Here is a 24212-nt window from a genome sequence, read left to right on the forward strand (position 1 = left end):
TGCACGCGCACTCTCTCTCTATCTCTCTCTCTCTCCCCCTCTCCCCCCCCTCTCTCTCTCCCTCTCTCTCTCTCTTTGTGTCTCACACACATGCACAGCATCATACACATATGGCCTCCTTGCCCTTGCCTTTGCTCTCATAATCCACTCAGTTTAATCTCTATGTTGTGCTATGTTTGCTGATGAAAACCCCAAACACCACATACACATAAAATTACATAAGTACTATGAAAGCATGGTATAGCAACAAACAATTTCCCTTTCTACGTTCCTACATTATATTTATCTGTTGTTTTTTACTTACTCAGTCAGTCACCAATCACACACCTGTTAAGATAAGATCATCAGAGTAATATCAACTATAATACACATCCTTGCCTTCTGATTCATTTATGTCCTCACCATCCTCACACACACACACACACACACACACACACACACACACACACACTGTAATAGCGTCTCCCTCCCTTCACTAATCCAAATAACATCTTTTTCATTTACCCTCTAACCCCTGAAATCTCTAATTTCTCTCGTTCCCCAAAATAAAAACTTTATCTCCTTTTCCTTTTATATCCCAGCCGCACCTCCACCTCCCGCCTCTATTCATCTTTAACCGTCTAGTCCACATTCCTCTTACCCTCTACTCCACTGTCATCTTTTTTCAGCCAGTTTTTGCGTGACCTCTCGTTTGGTTGGTTATCCCACCGCAATAACTAAAAAAAAAAAAAAATGATAATGAAATCGTTACAAGTTCCTGTTAGGTCAAAGCCCAGCGGATTACGCTTCTTATGCAAACAGATTTTTGATGAATTTACATAACAGGGAGACAGGCAGAGGGGAAAGGGTCAGAGCAGAGGACATCAACACTATCAGGACCTCGGGCTGAACTGCTTTAGCTAAGCAAGTTAATACAAACCCTTCAGTCATAGTAAAGACTGACCCTGAGGCATAATCCCGGACATTGTCATCAGGGTATTTCATGGAAGAAATAATCCTTTTTTTCCCCTGCAAATGTAATCAATACTCTTGCAGATTATCACACATTAGGACATTAGCTGTAATCGGCCTTTGGCTCTCTGACACATCCCAATCTTTTTAGTTGTCATTTCTTTGAAAACAATAGGGGCTGACAAAAAAAGGATTGATAATCCAAATGGGCCTCTCTACATTACAGTGTCACATTGAGCTGTTCTGTTTTTCAAACAAAATGGCTGGAAAAATGTTCAATTTAATTGCTCATGCACGGTTTTCTGTTTGCTATGAAAAGTGTTTGTTCTATATCTTTTGACAGTTAATCATAGGGAAATGTATGCATTCTTTTAAATGTGTTTGTAGTGTGAAAACATATTTGGAGAGGATATTTGAGGACCAGATTACTTTATTCTGATCGATGCAATATGTTATTAGGGTGAAACATCACTGTAAAGAATGACAAAGAGGACATTGTCAATACTGAGGACAGTGAAAAACAAATGAAGTGAAGATAAAGTAACATCAAGACCTTCTGACTCACAAACTGACATACAATCTTTTCATCATTGTTTACTGTAATTAGGACATTTCAGAGCAGCATAATGCATTGACATCTGGACTAATTCAACCTGGCCGTTCCACATGCACTTACACTTCAATTTAAGGTGCACAAAAAAAGTAAATTCAGGGGAACATGGAGGCTTTAAGAGTTCAAGAGTTGACTTAAGTTGAAAGTCTACACTCTTAGAAAAACTGCTTTTCACAGTTAAGATAATTGAATTGAGATGCATTTACTTTATAGGCATTTAGCTGATGCTCTTATCCAGAGCGACTTACAATGAGTGAGCCAGTACAGATTTAGTGTGTTGAGTGTCTTGATCCAGGACACTTTGACAGGATACATGACTGTTGGTAGACACCTTGGCTGTGGCAGGGATCACATGTCTGATATTCTCCCTTCAGGATGGCTATTTGTCCAAAACTGAGGTTCACATATCCCTTACACATGTGCCTCTAAGGGGATCTGTAAAGGGATGAACCTGTGATAACTACCATAAAACTGTGCTGGGACCTTTTTAGTGTTGTGAATTTGCAAAAAGAAAGATTACTTTTTGGGCAATTTTGCCTTTACTAGATAGTTGACAGCAGAGAGGGTCATAGATGGGGATGACAAGCGATAACGATCCATGGTGTGTGCCTTAGCCAACTGAGCCACTAGTACAACCTGTAATTAGTAATTTTATAAAGCTGCACATATAAAATGATAAAACACAGAAAAGAAAAAACAGATTGTACAGGTGTGCCTGCACAATCTGTACTATATGTATAAAAACATATAGTATCACCTAAAATAAAGCAAGCAAATAAAAGATATCCAGATTAACAAAAACGCAACTGAACTGGATTACAAACCAAATGGCAAAAAACACAATGTTGACTTTTTCACAGGATATCAACTGTTTTTTGGCAACAGATTAATTTGCATTTTCAAAATATTGAATTTTGGGTGACAATAAATAAAAGGGGTAAATATATGGGGGTGGAGTTCCCACTCTTCTAAAAAAAAGTGTGATTGAATCTATAAAACTGAAGTAAATTGAAGAAGCCTACAGCTTTGCTTAACAGCAGATTTGACCTAACTCATAGTAAACAAAAAAAAATAGAAACTGTAAACAAGCAATTCTACCCCCCAAACTGTAAATGGATAGGATCCATTCCTTCTGCCAGTAGTGGGATCAGATAGCAGTGTAATTTACAATATGATGTCAACACGCAGCTCGAAGCCGGGCTGCAGCCCATGAGCTCATGCATGACCTGCTCTCCTCTCCTCCAGTCACACGGTTAACTCCGCCCCCCCCCCGGACTCAGCCACGCCTCCCGCCATACAACCTCCAGCATCCCATCAGGTCAGACACACAGGGTCGGTCAGATACAGAGGAGCAGGGCTGTCCTGGGGAAGAGGGACGGGACGGATACAGAGAAGAAGAAAAAGAGATAGAAGAAGAAGGGGAAGGAGACAGAGGGCTTTCTCCACACATCAACTGGTCCATCACTGGTCCTTTTATGTTGCATTTGGTGGATGAGCAAAAAACACCAGAGGAGGGTGAGTGAAAATACCTCTTTGCATTTTATATTTTGTATTTTGTATTTGGGGATGTTTTTACATGGTGACACTAAATTCTAATTATTCAACCCATGAAAATATGATGTCAATAATATGTACTATATTTGAGAGATTCATAATCAGTGTTAATCAGTGGAAGAAAGATTCTTGTTGGAAAAACATTATAAAACATATTTTAGACATATTTTATCTTGTTGGTTTAATCTTGTTAGACTAGTCAGACTTTTAATAGTGATCTTTTGTTATTGATGGCTCTGCATTGAAAAGAAGTGCCATAATGTCAATTTTCTGCTCATATAAATCAATCATAATTCTTAGTCATCTTCTATTATATGTGAGAAATGCTTTTACAGAGGCACAAACCACACAGATACACATAGACACACACACACACACACACACACACACACACTCACATACACACACACACGCACGCGGAGCCCAGACATTGAGCATATTGTTAAATCCTTCAGAGCGTACACAGACGACTCAGCCTGGTCTTAATCCTGACTTTCTGGGTCTGTCAAAAAACACCCAGCTCTACAGAGAGCCATGGAGAGTGGAAAATGCATCAATAAATCATCCATAACTTTTCATAATGACACGTCACACTCCGTGTTTCCTCCTGCAGAAATGAGTTTTGGAGCAGCGTGCATTTTCTTACGAGGAGGGAAGAATATTGTAAGTAGAAGAATAATATCTTTTTTTTTTGGTTTGTGTGGTTGTTTGCAAAATGCGGTGACAGGGTGGGTGGGTTAGAACAGAAAGGTTACAGGATAAAAAGAGAAGATGAGGACTCAGAGAGAGAGATTTATGTTTGTATCAGTCTCTGCCTCCAGTTTAGTTTGGTATATCCCTATGAATGCCAGTGACACAAATATGGACATAATGTGCACCATCTTGCCAGATGCCACCAAAGTGAAATTGTCCTCATTTTAATCTCTTTACTATAATGCCATTTTATCTGGACTGGGGATATTCCAAATTAAATTATAGTGTGGCAAGAATTTGGGACCGATTTGTGAGTTTGCATGTTAGATGAGTTGTAGCTGCAATGTGATGGATTTTATATTACTATAAAAGACACTGTTTCTGTGTAGTGTTTATGATGATTTTCCATATTCTGAATGGGAACTGACCGTCTGTTTTTCTTGTGTGCAGGCAAGAGAATTGGCTGATGATGAGATTGATGGTAAATAAAGTTTATTCTCACCATCCCTATCTTTGCCTCTTCTCATGTAATGATGTAGATGGGAATCACTCTCTGATCTAAACAATCCTTACAAATTTTGTCCTACCTTACACCTTACACATTTTATACAAGTTTTCATCACTTGTCCATTAAACACAGACAAATGTTTCATATAAAATACAAAACTGCACAGTTACATTTGAGTTCAGCCTTCATCCAAAACATTTTCATGCCACACAGCCTAAATAACTGGCTAGCTGACTGACTGCTTCGCTGTAAACTTCTGCAGAGCTGCGTGAGGCGTTCAATGAGTTTGACAAAGACAAAGATGGGCTGATCAGCTGTAAGGACCTGGGCAACCTGATGAGGACCATGGGCTACATGCCCACTGAGATGGAGTTGATTGAGCTGGGCCAAAACATCAACATGAACCGTAAGTCCTGACAGACTATCAAAGCTTCTCTTTTGACAGTGCAAATTGGTCGCAAAATCCTAGTCTGTTTTTAGCTGAAAGATGCAGGATTTTTGGAGAGGATTAAACATTTAGTGACAAACATTTAGTGACAAAGTGACAAAAACCTTGAAGAGGGACATTTGACTTTCCACCAATTTCTCATGCTTACACCTAAATGAATTTACAGTTAACAAACTGTAATTGGCACTGACACATGGTAATGGTGCCATGTAATCAGCACTACCAGAACCTGCCGGATGTCTCTTATTCCCTGTATGTTTTCTTCTGATTCCTCCTCCAGTTGGTGGCAGAGTGGACTTTGAGGACTTTGTGGAGCTGATGGCCCCGAAGCTTCTGGCAGAAACCGCTGGGATGATCGGCATGAAGGAGCTCAAAGACGCCTTCAAAGAGGTGAGAGACATTTCCATCTTTTTATAGAAAATGTATCAGTTTTATTGCATATAACACTAAGCGACTATCAACTCACTTCCAAATTTTCAGACCCAATAACTGAATATAACCCTGATCGATGTGGTGTCATGAGGGTAATTTTATCTTGTTATTTTATCTGGTCAGTTTGACATGGACGGAGATGGAGAGATCACAACAGAGGAGCTGCGGTTAGCCATGACCAAGCTGATGGGCGAGCACATGAGCCGGAGAGAGATCGACGCCATCGTACAAGAAGCAGACGACAATGGAGACGGCACAGTAGACTTTGAAGGTGAGAACTGTGGAACAGCTGCAGCAACACAAACATCAGTAAGAACTGCAGCGCATCAGAAAGACAGTTGTTATCAACAGCAGCGGTGCAGGGGAAACAATAGCTTTACCAAGATTTCATGCAAGTTAAATGTGTTGTAGAGATGTTCAGCTGTTTTAGGACAAAAATCGTTGTCTTAATTATGTTAATGCATTTCTGGTTATACTGTACAGTAGAGTAACTGCTTCTACTGTTCCTATCTCTTCCTGCAGAGTTTGTCAGAATGATGTCCCGCCAATGAGAGCCGAGGAGAACGTCGCTTAAGAAAATATATTTGCACTCCCACTGACCTGCATGTTCACATCATGTACAGACTTGTACGTATTTATGACAAATACATAATTATGTTAACATTTAAATAATACACTGCAATGGGACCTCAAGGAATATCAACGAATTCTCAGAGAAAATTACTATGCAAAGATTGACAATCTTGTATGTACACATTTTTAAGAAATGTAAGAATAATGTAGAAATGTGTAAACAAATGGGACCATATTGTATCATTATATGTATTGTATATATAAAAAGTTAATCATTTTGTTTTGCTTTTTGAAATGAATTTATTCTTCATTAAATTATTCTAACAATATTGCATCGTTCTTATCACTGTAACTAGGCTACTGTGCAAAATTAGATTTACAATTGTCAAGTAAGTCCCAGCAGTTACTTATTACTGTGTATATATACATATTGTATATTTAGTCTGGACCTCCTGTATTAACTCTTTGGATGGTATCATTAATTTATGAATGGAATCCAATAATTTAAGACCTGATAATAGATATTTCCAGAGATCTGCCTTTCCCTGGAAAAACCAGCAAAATCGATGTAAACTGCATAACAGGAGTTTTGGTTTTACAGACAGAGCAAGAAAGTTCCTGTGTGAAAGCTGGAGAGGAAACCAAAGAGACTGGGATTTTAATAATCTGGAATTAGTCAGCATGACTTTGTTTTATGGCTTTGTCACATCTGAGAGGAAAGACTGAGAATGTGCTTTTCTGGCAAAATAAAAAAATAATAAAAAAGAAAAGAGACCTCACTATTCATTTGTGATTCAACATCTGCTATTGTGGCATAAGGACTTTCTATAATTAACCCAAAGGTCTTTTTGCTACAACAGGCAAACCCTTCATTCCAGCAAATTGTTTGAACGCTAACAATAAAAGCAAAGTGAAAAACCTTCTCTCCATTTTACTGTGGGATATATTTTCATGATGACTTAGGTTGCATAATAAACGAACTCAATGATCTATAGACTGCATCTACCACAAAAGGGATTGGGTTGGCAAAAACATCAGTGATTATGCTGTCAGGTATAAAGCTCAAGGATTGAGTAACTTTTCTGAGGAAGGACAGAACAAGGATAAAGAGCTTGCGTGACCAAAAATGGACGGGCCAGTGATTTGATAGAGTGCCACCCATGCAACATCATCTCAAAATTATGACATCATGACTCCAGCACACACATATCGGATTTGGAGCTATTACTGTAAATGCAAAAAAAAAATAAAAAATGTCCCTATGGCTATAAATCTGCCTTTTCGGAAAGTCCAGTATGAGCCATTCTTTGAATTTAGAACTTTTCATTACAAGTTTGATTGTTCAAACTGTGAATTTCGACAGGTTATGGACATGGTTTTCAATGGGAAACAGTTTCAGAAAATGAAAGTTTAAGAAAACACCACATAAAAACATTTCATTGTATGTACCCAGAAAGAACCACAGTAAATCACCCTTAGTTAGTAGCTAATGCAACTTATTTTCAGTGACACTCAGTTACTGTCAGATCTGGCATAGCAGCTAGTGCTATTGTTTACTATTTGTCAGCATAACCATGAATTATTAATCTTTTCTCGAATTTGCACCAGAATTTAGATTTCATTGTTTTTGTCCGGCCTGGGAATTTGTCTTGTAGTTAATCTCCAATACTACTCCAATACTCCAATACTACTAATACAAAAACCTGGGAGTGATGGAGTGATGGAGGGAGGGAGGAAGGAATGGAGGGATGGAGGGACGGAGGGACGGAGGGATGGAAGGGACACAGAGCTCAGCGGCCACAGCGGGCAGACGGTCATCATTGCATGACAAACTGGGCAGAACTTCAAATGGACGGACAGATGGGGCACGAGGGCTTATAGTACCAATTAACAAAAGTGAACCCGCTCCCTCTCTGAACACACAGACCTGATAGCTCACTGCACATCTGTCAGACTGGCACTCCACAGATTGGATACAGCTGTTGCAAAGTCCATGGGTTCTGCTAGCAGCGGTGCCAATATGCTTAATGGTTAAGTAACACATTTGCTAGTTTTTTTTTTTTTTCTATTATAAATAAGTTGGTTTTTTTTGTCTGGGCAGGGAGTCAGAGAGAGAGAGAGAGGGAGAGAGAGAGAGAGAAACAGAGAGTCAGAGAGAGAGAAACAGAGATAGATGTGAGAGAGGGAGAGAGAGACAGAGATACAGAGAGAGAGAGAGACGGGGGGGGGGAGACAGAAAGAGAGAAAGGGAGACAGAGAGACAGAGAGAGATGGAGGGAGGCAGCAAGAGAGAGAGAGAAAGAGAGAGACAGAGAGAGAGAAACAGAGATAGATGGTGAGAGAGAGAGAGAGAGAGAGACATACGGAGAGACAGAGAGAGAGAGAGAGAGACAGAAAGAGAGAAAGGGAGACAGAGAGATAGACAGAGAGAGAGGGAGAGAGAGAGAAACAGAGAGAGACAGAGAGGCATGAAGAAACAGATAGAAAAGTTTGACGTTTCCCCTTTGCCTTTATTTGCATACTTCTGCACTTGTAATGTCAACCAGTGTGTGTGTGTGTGTGTGTGTGTGTGTGTGTGTGTGTGTGTGTGAAGGGGGGGGGGCTCTGAGGCACAAGATCCCCATTAGGACAGAGAGGTTGAGAGTGTGACAGAGACAAAGGAGGAAATCGAACGGGTGTAAAACTCGCGGCTCGGCCTTTGCCCTGATCCGTCTGACATCCAGCATGGGCCTCACTCGCATTAATCCAAAATAATCTCTCTCTGGAGCCATGCTGCCAAACAGCTCGGAACTGCGGTATTAACCCTTTGCTATTATCTCCTACGGTTCAATCCCCCCCTCCCCCCCCCCCCCCTCCCTCCCTCTCCCTCTCCCTCTCTCTCTCTCTTTTTTCTTGTATCTGGATTTAATTTGTTTATTACGATGAAGGGAAAAATCCTGGTAATCCTTCTGAGAAATGACGGATGTTTCCTGCAGCGTCTGTGATGCCGGACCACCGGCCACGCGGGAGTTAATACAGCTTATCAAAGTCATCCAGTCTTTTCCTGTTCACAATAATCTATGAAAAAAAATATTTTCTCTTATGTAAGACTGACAGCAATATGCTATTTGCTTCTCATTTTACAGCTGTTTTTTTTTTCCCACTCATTTACTATCATAACTTCTAGACTTCTTTTTCCTGACTTGCATGGAGGAAAAAAGAAGAGAAAAAAATGATGATGCTAATATCAAAATGCTTGTGTTGCAGTGTTATTGGAAGCTAAAATGTCAAAATGCATTTCCTTGAGGAGCTGCTGGGTTCACATTGTACAGACCGAATTGCTATGAATTGTCAAATTTGAGAAGAATGTGAAATTCTCCTAAAATAACTGAGCACTTATTCATGCCAATCCCTGCAACTCAAATCAACGACTCAATCAAACTCAAATTCTCCCACAGAAAGTATCAGGAATATTTGGACAGCCTAACCTTCTTCCTCCAACTGATCAATTCTGCAAGTACTTGATTATTTGATCAAATCAAGTAAAGAAGACAATGCAAGAAACTGCTCATTAATCAAGAGACTGATAGGTAGGTGAACCATAATGTAAAAAGAATAGAAGAACAGAGTGAACAGCATCACATCTGAGAGGATTAATGCCATCGTTGGGTTTTGTCATATACCATGTGCTTATAGTAGGTTTGAATACAACCCCTGACCTGTATCCCATATTCCCTTGCAGCATCCCCCCCCCCCCCCTCCCTTTCCATCTTTCCTGTTACTCCATCTAATGTTACTCTCCATAAAGCAGAAATGGATACAGAAACTGTACATACACCACAATTATTCTTGGGTTGAAGAAAAAGGTTTTATATTTCTTGCTTTTTTTCTGTCCTGCATGTGAAAAATGGCCTTTTTGCATCTTCTAATTTTCTTCTATTTCTATTCTTTTTTTTAAATCTATAAACCCTGAGTCAGACTCTTTCTCCCCTGGTAGCTAGATGATGACTGGATGAAACACAGCCAGGTAAAGACAGCTCGACCATTCACGTTCAAGGAGTATGAGATGGGGGTGATTTTTTTAGCTGCTGGACAGATATATGATAACTAGTTATATATGATAATATGCCGTTAGAGGCTTGTGAGGAGGTGAAGCTTTACACCAAGTCCCTACCTATTTGATAAAAAAGAAAATATTTTTTGTCCACCATGATGAGTCATGAGGCGGCGGCCCAGTCCAAATGATGCATAATCTCCATGATGTATTTTAGGACCAACTGCTTTTGTCTCCTCACAATTCCTCTTTGAAGGTGCAGGTGCCATTCCCTTTACAAACCATGAAAGCCATAAAAAAGAACATTTTGCATAGGCATAGTCTGCAATGCCAGTGATGCAGGATCCTAACAGTACTCGAGGTTAATTGCCTCTAAACGTTCAAAGTCTCCATGTTTGAGTAGGTATGTATTTATATGACCACTTCCAATCAAAGCCAGGCAACTCTCTTACAACATGCGTTTACATGCGTTTACCTTCATTATCATTGCACATTAGTTTGGTGTACAATTAGATTAAAGCAGAGAAATATCTATTAGAAGTACGAATAGGCTGCACAAATATTTAGACACATTGTAATTTTAATGGTAGTTTTACAGTAATTCGTTTTACAATAAGTTAGCTAAGTAGTTTTTGAGCTAATACTTTATTTCATTTGACTCACCCACTCCGAAGTTAGTAAACTCTGATCATGCATCGAAACTAAATACTGAAGTCACTTTTTTTTTACAAATTACGCCGATATTGATTGACATCTCAAGTGTCCAATCAAAAGCGTGTCATTAAGAAACGGACCCCGGAAGTAGACATTCCTCAAGTTCTCCAGTAAGTGCAGCATGTTTTCCACAACACCGGCAGAAATGTATTTCACAACGTAGTTTTCTTCGAAAGTGCAAGGCATGCAAATGTATGATAAGATAAGCCCAGTCATGCGTATGTTATGATGTTGTTGTCGTGTCTTTGAAAACAGAGCGTGATATTGTCTGTTTAGTGTGTAGCTAATGTTAGCTAGCTAGCTCTGCTGTCAGCCTGCTCTGGTACAAGTTCAGCTGCTTGCTTGTCAGCAGTCAGTGTCAGTCATTACGTCCAGTCCTGGGTCAGATATTTCACTAGCTGGACATTTAGCTATAAACAAGCTATCCCCCCTAATACAGCGTTTTATTGATTTAATGCAACAGTATAACAGACACTAGTTTCAGGCTCAGAAATCTTGAAATCAAATGTTGCAGAAAGTTCAGGTAGTGTACATCTTGTTTTTCCTGCTCAGAATGGTGATTTCTGTGCAGATGAAGGGTTTTTCCTGCCAGTGACCAGACTGGAGTGGCTGGAAGGGTTTATAAGGGGTCCAGTGTGATGAGTGGCCTTCATTTTGATGGATTGGTTATAAAGTCCCTGTAGTCGTGTCTGAGCAGTGATGATTTTGCTTCCTTGATTGATGAGCCTTGTGAGTTAGTTTTGGCGTCCTACCAGGCTCCAGTCTACCTACAGACAGTAGGTCATACTGATGCTGGGCCAGAATTTGACACTCGCACGTATCTCCTCTGTCTATCTCTGTCTAATGGCTTCTGGAGGGACTTTGACAAGTATGATACAGCACATTCATCCTAATCAATTCATTAAAGTGTCTTTTTTTTGTCCGCACAGGTCTTCACCAATGTTGACTGGATGTAAAAACCTTTCTTGGAGATTTTTATCACTGACCCGTAGAGTTTGTACCAGAAGGAACTTGATTTCACAGACTTCCCCCTGCTCCGCTTACCCTTCACCTTCTCCCACTCGCAGCTTCTTTACGACTCAAAAAATCTCCACCCCTCTGCATCCTCCTGTTCACTTCCCTTTCCCTCGCTGCCTCTCTCACTCTGCTCATTATACCGGCCCAATGGACCTAAAGGAGGTCCTGCAGGTTCTGGAGCAGCTTGCTCCTCTGTCACTGGCCGAGTCGTGGGACAACGTTGGCCTATTGGTCGAGCCAAGCAAAGCGCAGCCTATTAAAACCATCCTGCTGACCAATGACCTCACCGAAGCTGTCATGGAGGAAGCAGAGGCCATGAGCTGTGATCTCATTATCTCATATCACCCGCCGTTGTTTCGGCCAATCAAGCGTTTGGTTCAAAAGGACTGGAAGCAGCGATTGGCCATCCGGGCTGTAGAGGCCGGGATGGCGGTCTTCTCCCCCCACACTTCATGGGACAGTGTTAAAGGGGGAGTGAACGACTGGCTGGTGGGGGGACTTGGTAAGACATCAACCTGAATGGAAAATGTGTCACGCATACCTACACTATTTGCATATTTAATGAACCTATAGGCTAATCTGTTGTGACACTTGACACCGTCTTACTGGTCAAGTATCTTGACCAAGTGCCTTCCAGCTGCTTCTCTGAATCTTTTTTCCATCTCTGGTGTCTGTCTCTTTCTCTCAGGTAGCGGCCAGGTGTCTGTGCTGAGTCAGGCCCTGGGCAGCGCCTCCCACAGCCACAAACTGGAATTCACTGTCAGGAGCGAAGCAGAACTGAAAGCTATTATAGACGAACTGAAGGCTTCTGACAATGGAGCCCCACTGCAACATTCAGTCAGGTTGTGTGCATGCGTAAATTCATGCATTCAATTGTGTTTGTGTATGGATTTGCATTTACTTGACTAATTTTCATCTTTAATCTTATGCACTGGTGAATAATGGTTCATTTCATCTATTTGACACTAGTTCAGACAACAGTGGGATCCACATCAGCTTAACCTGCAGTGACTCAGCACTGACTCCCAGTGTCCAGACTCTGCTACGACACATTTCTCCCAGCCAGTCGCTCAGCATCCTGCAGTTAGAGAAGGTACAGTGTGAGCACATCACTGCTGTCAGATGAACACCTTGTATCTCCAAAAAGTCAGCTTGTCAAGAAATTAAAAGAAAGAAAGGCCATGTTGTAAAATAACACAATTACCTTTCAATGGGCTTCAAGTAGGGCAAGGAACTAATTTCCTCTACAGTGAAAGGTGGTTTGGTTTAAGAAGTTGCAGACCAAAAAGGACCTTTTGCTAGTGTGTATATTGCTCTGTTTTGTAAAGTTACCCTTAACATGTACTGGTTGTAAGGCGTTGGAAGTTTAGTAATAGTTTCATATATACTGTTCTCTCTCTGTCCACCTGTCCCTCCCTGCAGCCCCCTCTCCCAGGTCATGGCCAAGGGCGACTCAGCATGTTGGACCAGCCAATAACTGTGGCAGCAGCCATCCAGAAGATGAAGTCCCACCTGGGGTTGAATCACCTCCGCTTGGCTTTGGGTGCAGGGCAGACACTAGGTGAGGAAGAGGGGAGCTACACACACACACAGACAGCTAGCTAGTTACCTTGCTTTACAAGTTAAAAACTAAAAACTAATTTTATCTAAAATCTAAAATTGCACTGATAACCAATGAAATGAAGGAGTCAGTTGTGTCCTTTTGGACTATCTGTAATCTAGATATACTCTAAGAATAAGTAATTATTTTAAACATAATGGCATATTGAGAGGGCTGATTCAACAGATTTAAAACAAAAGTGATGATTGTAAAACACATCAAGCAATTAAAAACCTCTAAATTCTGATTATTTCACATGATGAGGTCAAGCCTCATGTTTCTTCAAATGGTATGCAAATGAGCATTAGCCTATCAGTGTCCTGAGATGGAAGTGTGTGTGTGTGTGTGTGTCAGTCAGTCACTGTATTCTGTGTTGACATTTTACAGAGTCGACTGTGTGCAGTGCGGCTGTGTGTGCTGGCTCTGGGGCTTCAGTGTTGAACGGAGTCAGAGCGGATCTCTACATCACAGGTAGGCAGGTATTTTGACAGATACCGCTCAAAAAGTCAGTTTGATGACTGGGAAGCATTGTGCACTCTACAAATAACGCAGGTTTCATACTGACTGACATTTCTGACATTGTTACGCATGCTCACATAAGTGTCATATCCTTTTATTCAGGTGAGATGTCCCACCATGAAGTGCTGGACGCTGTGGCCAAAGGAACCAGCGTCATCCTCAGTGACCATAGCAACAGCGAGCGGGGTTCCTGGCCGTGTTCAGGGAGAGGCTGGCTGTGCGTCTGCCTGACTCGCTGACCGTGGCACTGTCGAAGGCTGGACAGGGACCCCGCTGGAGGTGGTGTGACTGACACACTGGTCACCCCAGAGTGATTAACCAGTGTTGGGGGAAAATGTAAACTTGACTGTCTAGGATGAAGTAACTGTATTCTTACAAAAGTATTGACTGCTTTGTGTAACGGAGAGATATAATATAATGTGTGTGAAATGAAGGTTATGGGGGGGGGGGATATACACCCACATTAAAAAAAAATCCTCTACTTCCTATGCAGGCTGTTGATGTTATGTAATGGTGTCTAGTAATTGTAGAACAGTATTTCTCAAAATATCAAGTCTTGCACTATGCTATGATGAAAAGTGCTTGTTTGGTACACAGTGTGCTATTCATGGTGGATTTCTGGGCAGTTATTAACAAAAAAAGCCCAAATTGATCAGAAAATGGGTTGTAGGCCTGTTGGATAAGATAAAATATCCCTTCACCCATTAATGCACAGCGAGAGCCTAAGCCAAAGCATGTAATCTGTAATCTGAATGCATGTGGCTTATGCATGCAGTGGATTTATTTATGGATAACACGTAGTGTGTTTTAATACTGATAATCACTGACATCATGTGTGTCCCCTCCCCCGGCTCTGATATGTATTTACATGTGATGTAGAATTAGAAATGGAAAAATCGGCTGAACGAGCTGGAGAAAGGACTTCAGGATCCGCAGCCATTCTAGCTAAATGGGAATTTGTTTCCGTTGTGGAGCAGGAACAAAAACAGCAATCACTTGCTTCATCGGATTAAAAGGCTTGTTGCTCCATCATAAACAAATCCTCAAGAAAATCTGATGAGTTCCTATCATGCAGGAACTATTCCAACAACAAGCACATCTGAACCTACAATGTCAACTTAAAGTGGAGGATTTCCATTGAATCTTTCACATTTAATTTCATTCTGAATGATGGTTTCAATCACCAAGGAATAAAACAAGTGTTTTCCACAGCCTGACCTTTAGAATCAAACCACTTAGCACATACATGAGGAAGAGGGGGGCTATGTTAATACTTAAAGCACTGTAAACACTCAACACCAGCACACAATACCTGCCCCCACTCTCGTAATGCCAAAAAAACAAAACAAGAAACAGCCTTTATCATCGGTCATAATAGTCTGGTGGCTGCAGTGCCTATGACACACCTGTCAGTTCGTAAAAACATTAAGAGATGTCACACACACCCCACCAACCCCCTTACAGGGTAATCAAGGTAATGACCTCTCCCTCCCTCCCTCCTTTCCCTAAGAGAGACCAGTGTGGCGTTCACACCTCCACTTCCCCTCTGTCCCGCTGGCTGCCTTTCATCCCTTGTTCCACCCCCCCCACAAATGGGGAAGGAAAACAACAACTAGAACAACATTTAGACTTCACTCCTCTCAAGTCACTCCAGCTGTCACTCTGTATCGGCAGGAATGTCTGCTAGCAGGTAGATTTAGCTCCTTTGCCCTATTTGTCACAAACAAACGCATTGTTTTGTGGACCTGACCAGTAAAGATGGGAACCGTTTCCAAGTACAGATCCGTGTTGTTTGAGTATCCTCAGACAGATGATATTTATACAAAATCATACACTCAAAGACAAAGCCATGCAATATATCCTCCTTGATCAATGCAAATGGCTAAAGCTCTACTGCAATCCTCTGCAAAAGAGCCTCTGTGGTCTGTATTGACAATTTTAGAATACAAATGAGTCCTCCAAAAACATTAGATCACCTTTGGCAGTTGTTATGCAAATTAGACTAAATAATAAGTCTTTTCAGATTCTGTCATCCGCAGTCTCTTACTGGAGGGGGGGAAATGGACACGGCCATGTTGTTGCCATGGTGAATTCTTCCTTGATTTGAATGTTCTTAAAATGAAGGTCACGACAGCAGATTTTAGAGGGTTACATCCCATTCCCAAACCCACAGTAATGAACGACGAGGAATATAATTGGACAACTATAAATATGACAAACTTTGCTTTGAGACATACAGATGCAGTCTGTAGGAAGGTACAGCAGCGTTGGTTTTTCCTTCAGAAAATTAATTCTCAAAGTGTGTGGTAAACAGATGACCTTGTTTTATCAGAGATTTATTGAACATTGATGAACTTTTTAACATTTTCTGTTGTCGTCTGGTTTGGCAGCTTAAGTTTAAGCAACAAAAGTAGTCAGTCAGCTTACACTGACTACATTTTGCACTGATGAGCAACTTTTTATTTTCCTATATTGAGTTATTGACTTTCATCTCTGGTCTTATCAACTGATGTGTGTCTGTGTGGCATTAGCATATGTGTTTTATTGTGTTTTAACTAAAAACCCTGTCTGCCAACCAAATTTAACTTTAAATATGAGTTGAATTGAAGTTTTAGTGTTAAATGTTCTGTGGAATGCTAGCCCAGCCTTAACTAAAACACTCAACACACTTCCTAACTCAAAGCTTCGATGTCACCCTACACAGACACATGTTTATGTAGTGGCCAAATTGCAGCCATGGGCCAAACTGTCTCCCTCTTCCACCTGCATTGGAGTCCTGGCTCCCTGCTGAGAGAGCCTGATAGGCAGACTGCTGAGAGGAAGAAACGTGTCATCAAATCATCAAATAGCCACAGGGGAGCTGCCAGTGGCCCCATCAACCAGGTTTGTATGTGAGAAGTAGTCGAAACATACTAATTTCCTACAATTATTTTGTTAATGACATAAAAGATGTTTACACCCACACATACCTCTGTAATGAATGATATTGAAATTATAGATAAGTGTGTATAACTGATGCAGGAGTTCTGTGAGCCTGTGTGTCCTGATGTGAAATAACAAAATTGATTGTCTGGGTGTGACATTAATGTCCCACAATTCTTCACTTTGAAGTAAATTCTGCTTTTGCCAAACAGCCCTTGATATGGCTAATGTTGTTTGTGTTAGTTTGTCATGTAAGCAGGGGATGGAGGGGAGAGACAGGGAGGCAAATGAAGGGCTGTGTGAAAACGGGGCCATTTGGCCTGATGTGTGAAGCCTTACACACCTATATAACAGAGCGAGTCCCCAGGACAGGCATTTGGAGAGAAGTGCAGCAGAGTGGTAGGAAGAGAAATAGGGGAAACAGAAAACAGGATTCCAGTGAAACAGAAGACAGATATCACTCCATTAGATTCAGAAGGAACAGAAATAAACCTGGATCTGAGACTGTTCATGGAAATAGAGAAGAAGAAAAAGAGTTAAAGAGTTAAGAGTTACTTTGGAGGAGGTGAAGAGGGTGAGTAAAGGGACGAAGACAGAAAAGGAAGAATGCTCAGTGTGGAGATGTATCCCAGTTTGGCCCTGGGACCGCAAAGAATGGGAGACTGCTTCTACAGAGGTGAGTGTGTGTGTGTGTGTGTGTGTGTGTGTGTGTGTAAGAGAGAGAGAGAGAGACAGAAAGAGAGAGAGAGTCTGTGGAAATCTATCTAGTGATCTAGATCAAAGGTCAACATTTACTTTGAAAAATCTTGAATGGAACCAGGAATCTAATGATACATTTTACAAACATAAATGGACCCAATGGCATTCTTGACCTTTAAGCCCTCTCACAAGGAACAACCACTGGATCTGTGGATCTCCTCTGAAGGAGCCTGTGGTACTGTATCGTTTTAGTACATGTTTGGAGAGGTGTGGCTGGACGACTCTACGCCTTGGAAAATGTCAAAAGTTGATCTTTGATGATAAATTTGGATTCTTAGATTCAGGGCATGAAACTTACTTTTTTGTCAACTGGCTGTGTGGATTCAGAATTCCCCTAGTGAATTTATTTATTTATTTTTTACAACTGATTGAACGCAGGTTGATTGTAGGGCTGGGCAATATATTGGTATGATATTGATATCGTGATATGAGACTATATATCGTCTTAGATTTTGGATATTGTAATATCGTGATATGGCATAAGTGTTGTCTTCCTGGTTTTAAAGGCTGCATTACAGTAAAGTGATGTAATTTTCTGAACTTACCAGACTGTTCTAGCTGTTCTATTATTTGCCTTTACCCACTTAGTCATTATATCCACATTACTGATGATTATTTATCAAAAATCTCATTGTGTAAATATTTTGTGAAAGCACCAATAGTCATCCCTACAATATTGTCGCAATATTGATATCGAGGTATTTGAAAAATATTGTGATATTTTATTTTGTCCATATCGCCCAGCCCTAGTTGATTGGTAGACCTTACAAGAGCTACCAGCCACAACCAAAATTGATCAGAGTTTGGTTTATGTCTAGTTTTCATTTCAAGGTCTGCTTATAGTTTTTAATCATGATTTCTACTCTCCCACAGACCGGGAAGCTCCTGCCCACATGCCTCTGTTCCCTCCTGCCTGCGACATGGCTGCCAGAGCGCTGCCCCCCAGGCTGCTGGCCCCGCCCCCCGCCCCCAGCGACACAGCCACCAAAACACAAGACGAGGTCAAGATGGAGCTGGAGAATGCGTCGTTATGGAAACAGTTCAGCTCAGTTGGCACGGAGATGATCATCACAAAGAAGGGCAGGTGAGCGTAGAGGCAGTATGCAAGTGTTAGGCCACTGACCCTTGACCTCTTGACTGTACAAAACCATTAGTACAAATTTGTGTATCCGCTCTCTGCTCTCCCTATCCTCTCTTCTCCTTTTCCTATCCTTCTGTCCTTCACATCCACCTGTCTCCCATCCCCCTTTTCTGTCATATCTCCTCTGCCCTCCTATTCCCTCCTCCACCTTCCTTCACTCTCTCCTCTCCCCACCCTGCATCCTAACCTCCCCCTCTCTTTCACCAGCTCCCTTTCTATACATTTCATATTCCTCTCTCTCCATCCTCTCAGGTTAAAGGTTAAATGCCTAGTAGGGTCACGCCTGCTATAAATGCATATACTCTTTGTTTTGGATATTGGATAAAATCTCTCCCTCCCTGCTCTCCCTAGACGGATGTTCCCCGGTCTGAGGGTGAAGCTGTCGGGCCTGAACCCGTCTCTCCGCTACATCCTCCTGCTGGACATCGTCCCGCTGGACAACTCCCGCTACCGTTTCCAAGGTGACGCCTGGCAGGCCGTGGGCGCGGCAGAGGCGCGGCTGCCCGACCGGGTGTTCATCCACCCGGACTCCCCCGCCACGGGCGCACACTGGCAGAGCCGCACCATCTCCTTCCACTGCGCCAAGCTCACCAACAACACACTGGACACACAGGGATATGTGAGTACTGGAGACTGGTGTGTGTTGGTCTGTTTCTGTGTGTATGTTTGTGTGTGTGTGCGTGCTGTCATAGTGTGACCCAGCAGAGATACAGTACAGTACATAACCCTCATTGGTATATTTGGTCCTTGGCCTGCCTTTGGTGCTAACCTCTTACTTTTCCCTATCATTTCCAGATCATCCTCCACTCGCTGCATCGCTACCAGCCCAGAGTCCATGTGATTGAAGCCAGGGATGTGCTGAGGTGGGGAGGGGGGCAGCACTCCTTCGTTTTCCCCGAGACCCAGTTCCTCACCGTCACCGCCTACCAGAACAACAAGGTACAACAACATTACATTTACATTGTAGGCATTTAGCTGGCAATCCTATACAGAATGATTTACAATGGGTGCAGCAGTAGATTAAGCTTAATTTTGTAGATCGCCAACAACACAAGTGGCCGTAGGTAGCAGAAGTAGGTATTTGTGTGTGTGTGTGTGTGTGTGTGTGTGTGTGTGTTTTTACCTAAAATACTGCACCTTGTATCACAGAGTGCGTTAAAAACCAACCAGAAAATGTAATTGTCTTTCTTTTTCCAGATCACAGAGCTGAAGATCAACTCCAATCCCTTTGCTAAGGGCTTCAGAGAGGACGGCATGAACAGCAAAAAGTAATGCACAACAAACACACACACACACACACACACACACACACACACACACACACACACACACACACACACACACACACACTCCACCTTAGTGTACGAACAGCACAAATTTTGTAGAGGACATACCCTAACATCTATCTTCTTTACTGCAGACAGAGAGATGCAAGGCAGAAGCGGAAGATTACCCACCTGACAGAAACCTTGGATATCGGTAAGTGGGATAGACATAGAATACTGAAATACTACCCTTGCCACTAATGATTCGCTTTGCCATATCTTTAATTTGGACTATACTAACTTTGGACTGTACTCTTGCCTTGCATTGTCTTACCTCAATCATCTCCGTTTCTCTGTCTGTCTCTCCCAGTGGGCTGTGATCCATGTGACTCCACTGAGCTTTTGTCCCAGTCCACGACCACCACCTCCGCCTCGGACCTCCAGGCCCTGGCCCTGGCCTCCCTGCCTCCGCTCCCTGACCCGTCCTGTGGGTACAGAGCAGAGGAGGCCCCCTACCAGGACGCTCAGGTCCCAGAGCAGCCGCTAGATCTTGGCCAAGCATTCATGGCATCCCAGATGTCTGACATCACCGTCACCATGGCCAATGGGATGCAGGACACACCAGGAATTGACAGGTGAGTGAGCAAAAAATGGAGGAAAATGGTCTATTTCATAATCCATTCACTCACACAGGCATTACAATAGTGTTTCAAAACAGATGCAATGTATCCAAGCTTAGTTTACCGGTTTAAAGACCCTATGATGTGGCATCTTTGCTTCCTTGATTTGATGCATTTCCTAACCAATGGGATATCAGTTAGGGACAGAAAGGCAGTTTTAATTATTGGTTAGAAATGTATATTTACGCCTACTAGTGCAGCGTGAGGTCACCATGAAAGATACTCTGTTTTCCAGAGAGTAAAAATAATGGGAGTTCATCTCATCGGGACTTTAAGTATTCACTATATGTCTTTCTTCCTCAACAGATCAGACAATATGGGTCAGCCGCCTTATACCTCCGCCTACCCCGCTGCTCCACCCGGCTCCTCCTCTTTCCCCTCAGCTCCTCTTCCTCAGTCTTCCTCCTCCTTCCCATCCCTCCCCGTCCCCGACTCTTCAGACGCGTCCGATCCTCAGCCGTCCGCCGAGGTCCAGCCGTCCCCCGCCTCCAGCTACCCGTCTGTCCCCCCCATTGACTATCCGCCCATCCTGTCGTCCTCGCCCACGCTCCCTTCCTCCACCACCTCTCCTTCACTGCAGCAGACCTCCTTCACCTACCCCATCCTGACTCCGCCACCTTCCACTTCCTCCTCCCCGCAGCCGTTCCTCTCCTCCTCCTCCCCCACTGCCACCTATCACGCCATCTCTCCATCCAACCCAGAGATGATCAGTCCACATACGCCCACTGACACCTCCTTCTCCGCCCCGTCTTCCGCATGTCAGTCGGGTCTGCAGGACCACATGCCAGCTCTTTCTCTGCTCACCCAACCCAACCAGCCTCTGCAAGTTGAACCCATCACCAGCGGGAATAATTCACCCCACGATCAAAACTCAGCGGTGTTTACATATCCAAATCTTCTGTCCGCAAATCCAGATCCAGACCCAGCCCCCCCTCAGCCTCTTCCCAACCAAAACCACCCGCCTGTGGTGTCAAACCCCGCTCCCTTCCTGCCTTGCTCCCTCCCTAACCACAGCGCTCCCCCATCTTTCTCCTTCCCCTCTGTCCCACCTCCCATTCAGAATCTGCCGTTTCCCAATATGTCTTCCAGCCCCGCCCACCCCGCTCTGCACGTCCAAAATCTCAGCCAAGCCCAAGCTCCATCCCTCGCTGCAACCTTTCCTCCCTCCTCTTTCACCCATCCGTCCTCCTCCCTTCCTCACCCGCCTTTCCAACCCTCTTCTTGCTCGGCCGTCTCCTCTGGGTCGTTGCCTCCCTTCCAGCCGTCTGTGTCCTCCGCTCCCTCGCTGCCACCCGCAGCCCATCACCAGAACCTGACCTCCGCCTCCGCCCCCTCCTCGTACCCTTCAGTCGCTCCTGTTGAACTAGGCGCCATCCCTCAGTTCAACCCAGGCGCCCCCTATCTGCCGGAGATGATGCTGCACCACCCGTCTCTTCTACCTCAGTTGGATCCCTCCTGTCTTCCCTCCTCCGCCGCCCCTCCGGCCCTCTACCCCGCCTTCTCCTCCTACCCTCTCCGGCTTTGTCAGGACCCTCGCTCGTCCCTCCCCATCCCGCTCAGGCACCTGTACAGACAGCACCAGCATGGCCACGCCCACCCCCAGGGGTCCTACCTGGATATGAGCGCAAGAGTTGGGAACGTCTATTGCTAGAGAGTGATAAAAATGGAATAGCATGGTGGGATTTAGTGAGATCAAGAACGCTTAGAACAGCAAAATATTATGCTGATGATTATAATGATGAAGATATTGATGATGATACAACTGTTTTGTGATCCAAATGAGTGTTTTATTCAGTATTTGAGTTATGATCACAAAATGTATTGGTTTAATAGCGCTTTTAGGGATATTAGCAATGTGTAGCATTAGTTCAAGTAGCCTTCTGTACTGTAAGTGTGTGTGTGTGTGTTTTCCAAAGAACTCAACTGAGACTGATGAAATGGATCAAAATTTGTAAATATTTGTTGAAGCTTTTCTTTTCAAAAATCCATTCCAGTGTGAAAAATAAAACTTTTTCCATGTTCTTGGCTACTGTGAATCAATTCTCATCCATTTAAACATTAAACATGTTCAAAACAGCTGAATATATTAGACTAAACGTTGGGGACTTTGGGGGTATTGTTTTTTTTAGCGTAAGAATTTTGGGTTACCTCAGTGCCAGAGTGGAAGATGTGAATTCACCTTAATACTCAAAATCAAAATCGCCCAGAGAACCAACTCTTTTCTTCACCTCCCCTAGTCCATATTTTCCTCGGACCTCTCTCTTCCTGCTCTCCCATCTCTTTTCCCTGACAAAGGAAGTTACAGAAGTAAAAATATAATGATTTTACCTTAATCTCTTACACCTGTTTATCTACTGTTCTATTTGTGTACTTCAATACCTTGATGATGGGGCCGAAACACGTTCAACATAGTTTTTAACTTGGAATTATGACTAGCCAAATTTGACTTTTAACTGATTTTTTAATTGCCTTGGATCTCTCTTTTGTTTCACATGATTAGGCTACTAGAGGAGCCTTTTTCATCCAAAGAGCACCGAAGCCCATAGTCTTTAATATTAGAGGCTAAGACGCACTCCTATCAGTTACACTATCAGTCCTATCACAATAACAGTTCAGTGAAGCACTATTAGGGTTATCACGCCTGGTCAGTGGTACCAGTGCAGTGAAGACCTGGGATGCACTGTGTGTGAAGTTAGTGAACTTGGGTCTGTCAGTTCACCGGGTCACAGATTTATAACGAGGATGGTTGAGGGCAGGGGTTAATCATTCTCCCTCCTGTCTGCTCTGCCTCCTCTAAACTCAACCCTCCTCAAAATATCACTAACATTTCCACAACACTGAGCTGAACACTTGTCATGTGTCTAATCTGTTTCTGGGTCACTCAGGCATCTGTGTTTTACAGGTATTACTAAAATGTAGCCAAATTTAGGATTTTTTTTGTATGATGTATATATTTTATGCACATTCACATAGGCTTGTGAAAAAAATGACTTGCATCCCAACTCAGAATGCAGATCTGTTTCACTGTTACAAATGCAAAATAATTCTATTATATAATTATAAATGCAAAAACACATTTTACTGCTTCACAATACATTCAATACACATAATACAAGCTGTTGCACTCAATTTAAGAATGAAACTTGTATTTCATCCAGTTCTTTTGATGAGTCTACCCGCTACATTTATGATAACAGGCAAAACTTGCCTTAGACAGCCAAAGTTCATTCAAAAGCTTTTAGCAAAAAACAGATGTAACATTGAAAAGTGAAAGTGTTTAGTTTCCATTTGGTTGATGTATTTATGCCAAACTGAGGGGACACTTGTGTGCTAATACCAAGGGTCAACTTGATGTTGACTCAAATTTTGAGTAACTAGTCACTTATTAACCAGTCAAGTCAGACAAAAGATGATCAATTTCACTGGTCCACCCACAAACATCCGACATCGCACCTGCTGAGCTTTTCGTCTTTGGAGTGTTATGAGTTCCGTTCTTCGGATGCAGGGTAAGAACTTTTTATTCACTTCTTTCTCATTTTTCTCAACTTCAGATGTTTTTGTGACTTTTAAAGTAGCCTAACCCAGTGGTTCCCAACCTGGGGTCCAGAGACCACCAGGGGTCCTCAAGGAGGCTCCAGGGCGTCCCAAACAAAATTAGGAATAGTTTAATATAACTTTTATTTCAGTTCCTACAAGTTAGAACAATGAGGGAATGTATAAGGATGAATGTTTTGATCATAGTTCACTACTAACTGCTGTTATCTCCCCACCTAACAAGAAAGAGGGGATT

General features: G+C 42.6%; 3 protein-coding genes across 3 annotated transcripts; all 3 read left to right on the plus strand.

The window, feature by feature from the left end:
- The first annotated feature begins 3039 nt into the window (after positions 1-3039).
- Positions 3040-5795, plus strand: cabp5a (calcium binding protein 5a). The gene is made up of 7 exons (XM_071539703.1): positions 3040-3079; positions 3732-3781; positions 4262-4292; positions 4582-4725; positions 5048-5157; positions 5323-5470; positions 5722-5795. The coding sequence occupies exons 1-7, from the start codon at positions 3040-3042 to the stop codon at positions 5748-5750; spliced, it is 552 nt and encodes a 183-aa protein (XP_071395804.1). The 3' UTR covers positions 5751-5795.
- Positions 5796-10613: 4818 nt separating this feature from the next.
- On the plus strand, positions 10614-14119 carry nif3l1 (NIF3 NGG1 interacting factor 3-like 1 (S. cerevisiae)). The gene is given in 8 exon segments (XM_071539707.1): positions 10614-10629; positions 11449-12038; positions 12225-12378; positions 12506-12629; positions 12959-13097; positions 13524-13607; positions 13758-13835; positions 13838-14119. Coding segments are annotated over 7 exon segments (1269 nt in total). The 5' UTR covers positions 10614-10629; positions 11449-11458; the 3' UTR covers positions 13948-14119.
- A 3064-nt stretch (positions 14120-17183) lies between these two features.
- Positions 17184-22073, plus strand: tbx6 (T-box transcription factor 6). Its single transcript, XM_071539694.1, has 8 exons — positions 17184-17253; positions 18210-18420; positions 18829-19096; positions 19273-19416; positions 19675-19745; positions 19898-19956; positions 20113-20377; positions 20729-22073. Exons 1-8 carry the CDS (start codon positions 17184-17186, stop codon positions 22071-22073), a joined length of 2433 nt encoding a protein of 810 aa, XP_071395795.1.
- The last annotated feature ends 2139 nt before the right edge of the window (positions 22074-24212 follow it).

This window comes from Centroberyx affinis, unplaced genomic scaffold, assembly GCF_046629955.1.
Source record: "Centroberyx affinis isolate AG114_WGS23_722 - 3 ecotype Tasmania unplaced genomic scaffold, CSIRO-AGI_Caff_v1 ptg003492l_1, whole genome shotgun sequence".
Classification (NCBI taxonomy): Eukaryota; Metazoa; Chordata; class Actinopteri; order Beryciformes; family Berycidae; genus Centroberyx; species Centroberyx affinis.

Coding starts and splice junctions, on each gene's coding strand:
- cabp5a (XM_071539703.1), top strand. CDS start 3,040: ATGTTGCATTTGGTGGATGAGCAAAAAACACCAGAGGAGG. Junction 3,782..4,261: donor TACGAGGAGGGAAGAATATT/GTAAGTAGAAGA, acceptor TCTTGTGTGCAG/GCAAGAGAATTGGCTGATGA. Junction 5,158..5,322: donor TCAAAGACGCCTTCAAAGAG/GTGAGAGACATT, acceptor TTATCTGGTCAG/TTTGACATGGACGGAGATGG.
- tbx6 (XM_071539694.1), top strand. CDS start 17,184: ATGCTCAGTGTGGAGATGTATCCCAGTTTGGCCCTGGGACCGCAAAGA. Junction 18,421..18,828: donor ATCATCACAAAGAAGGGCAG/GTGAGCGTAGAG, acceptor TGCTCTCCCTAG/ACGGATGTTCCCCGGTCTGA. Junction 19,746..19,897: donor GACGGCATGAACAGCAAAAA/GTAATGCACAAC, acceptor TCTTTACTGCAG/ACAGAGAGATGCAAGGCAGA.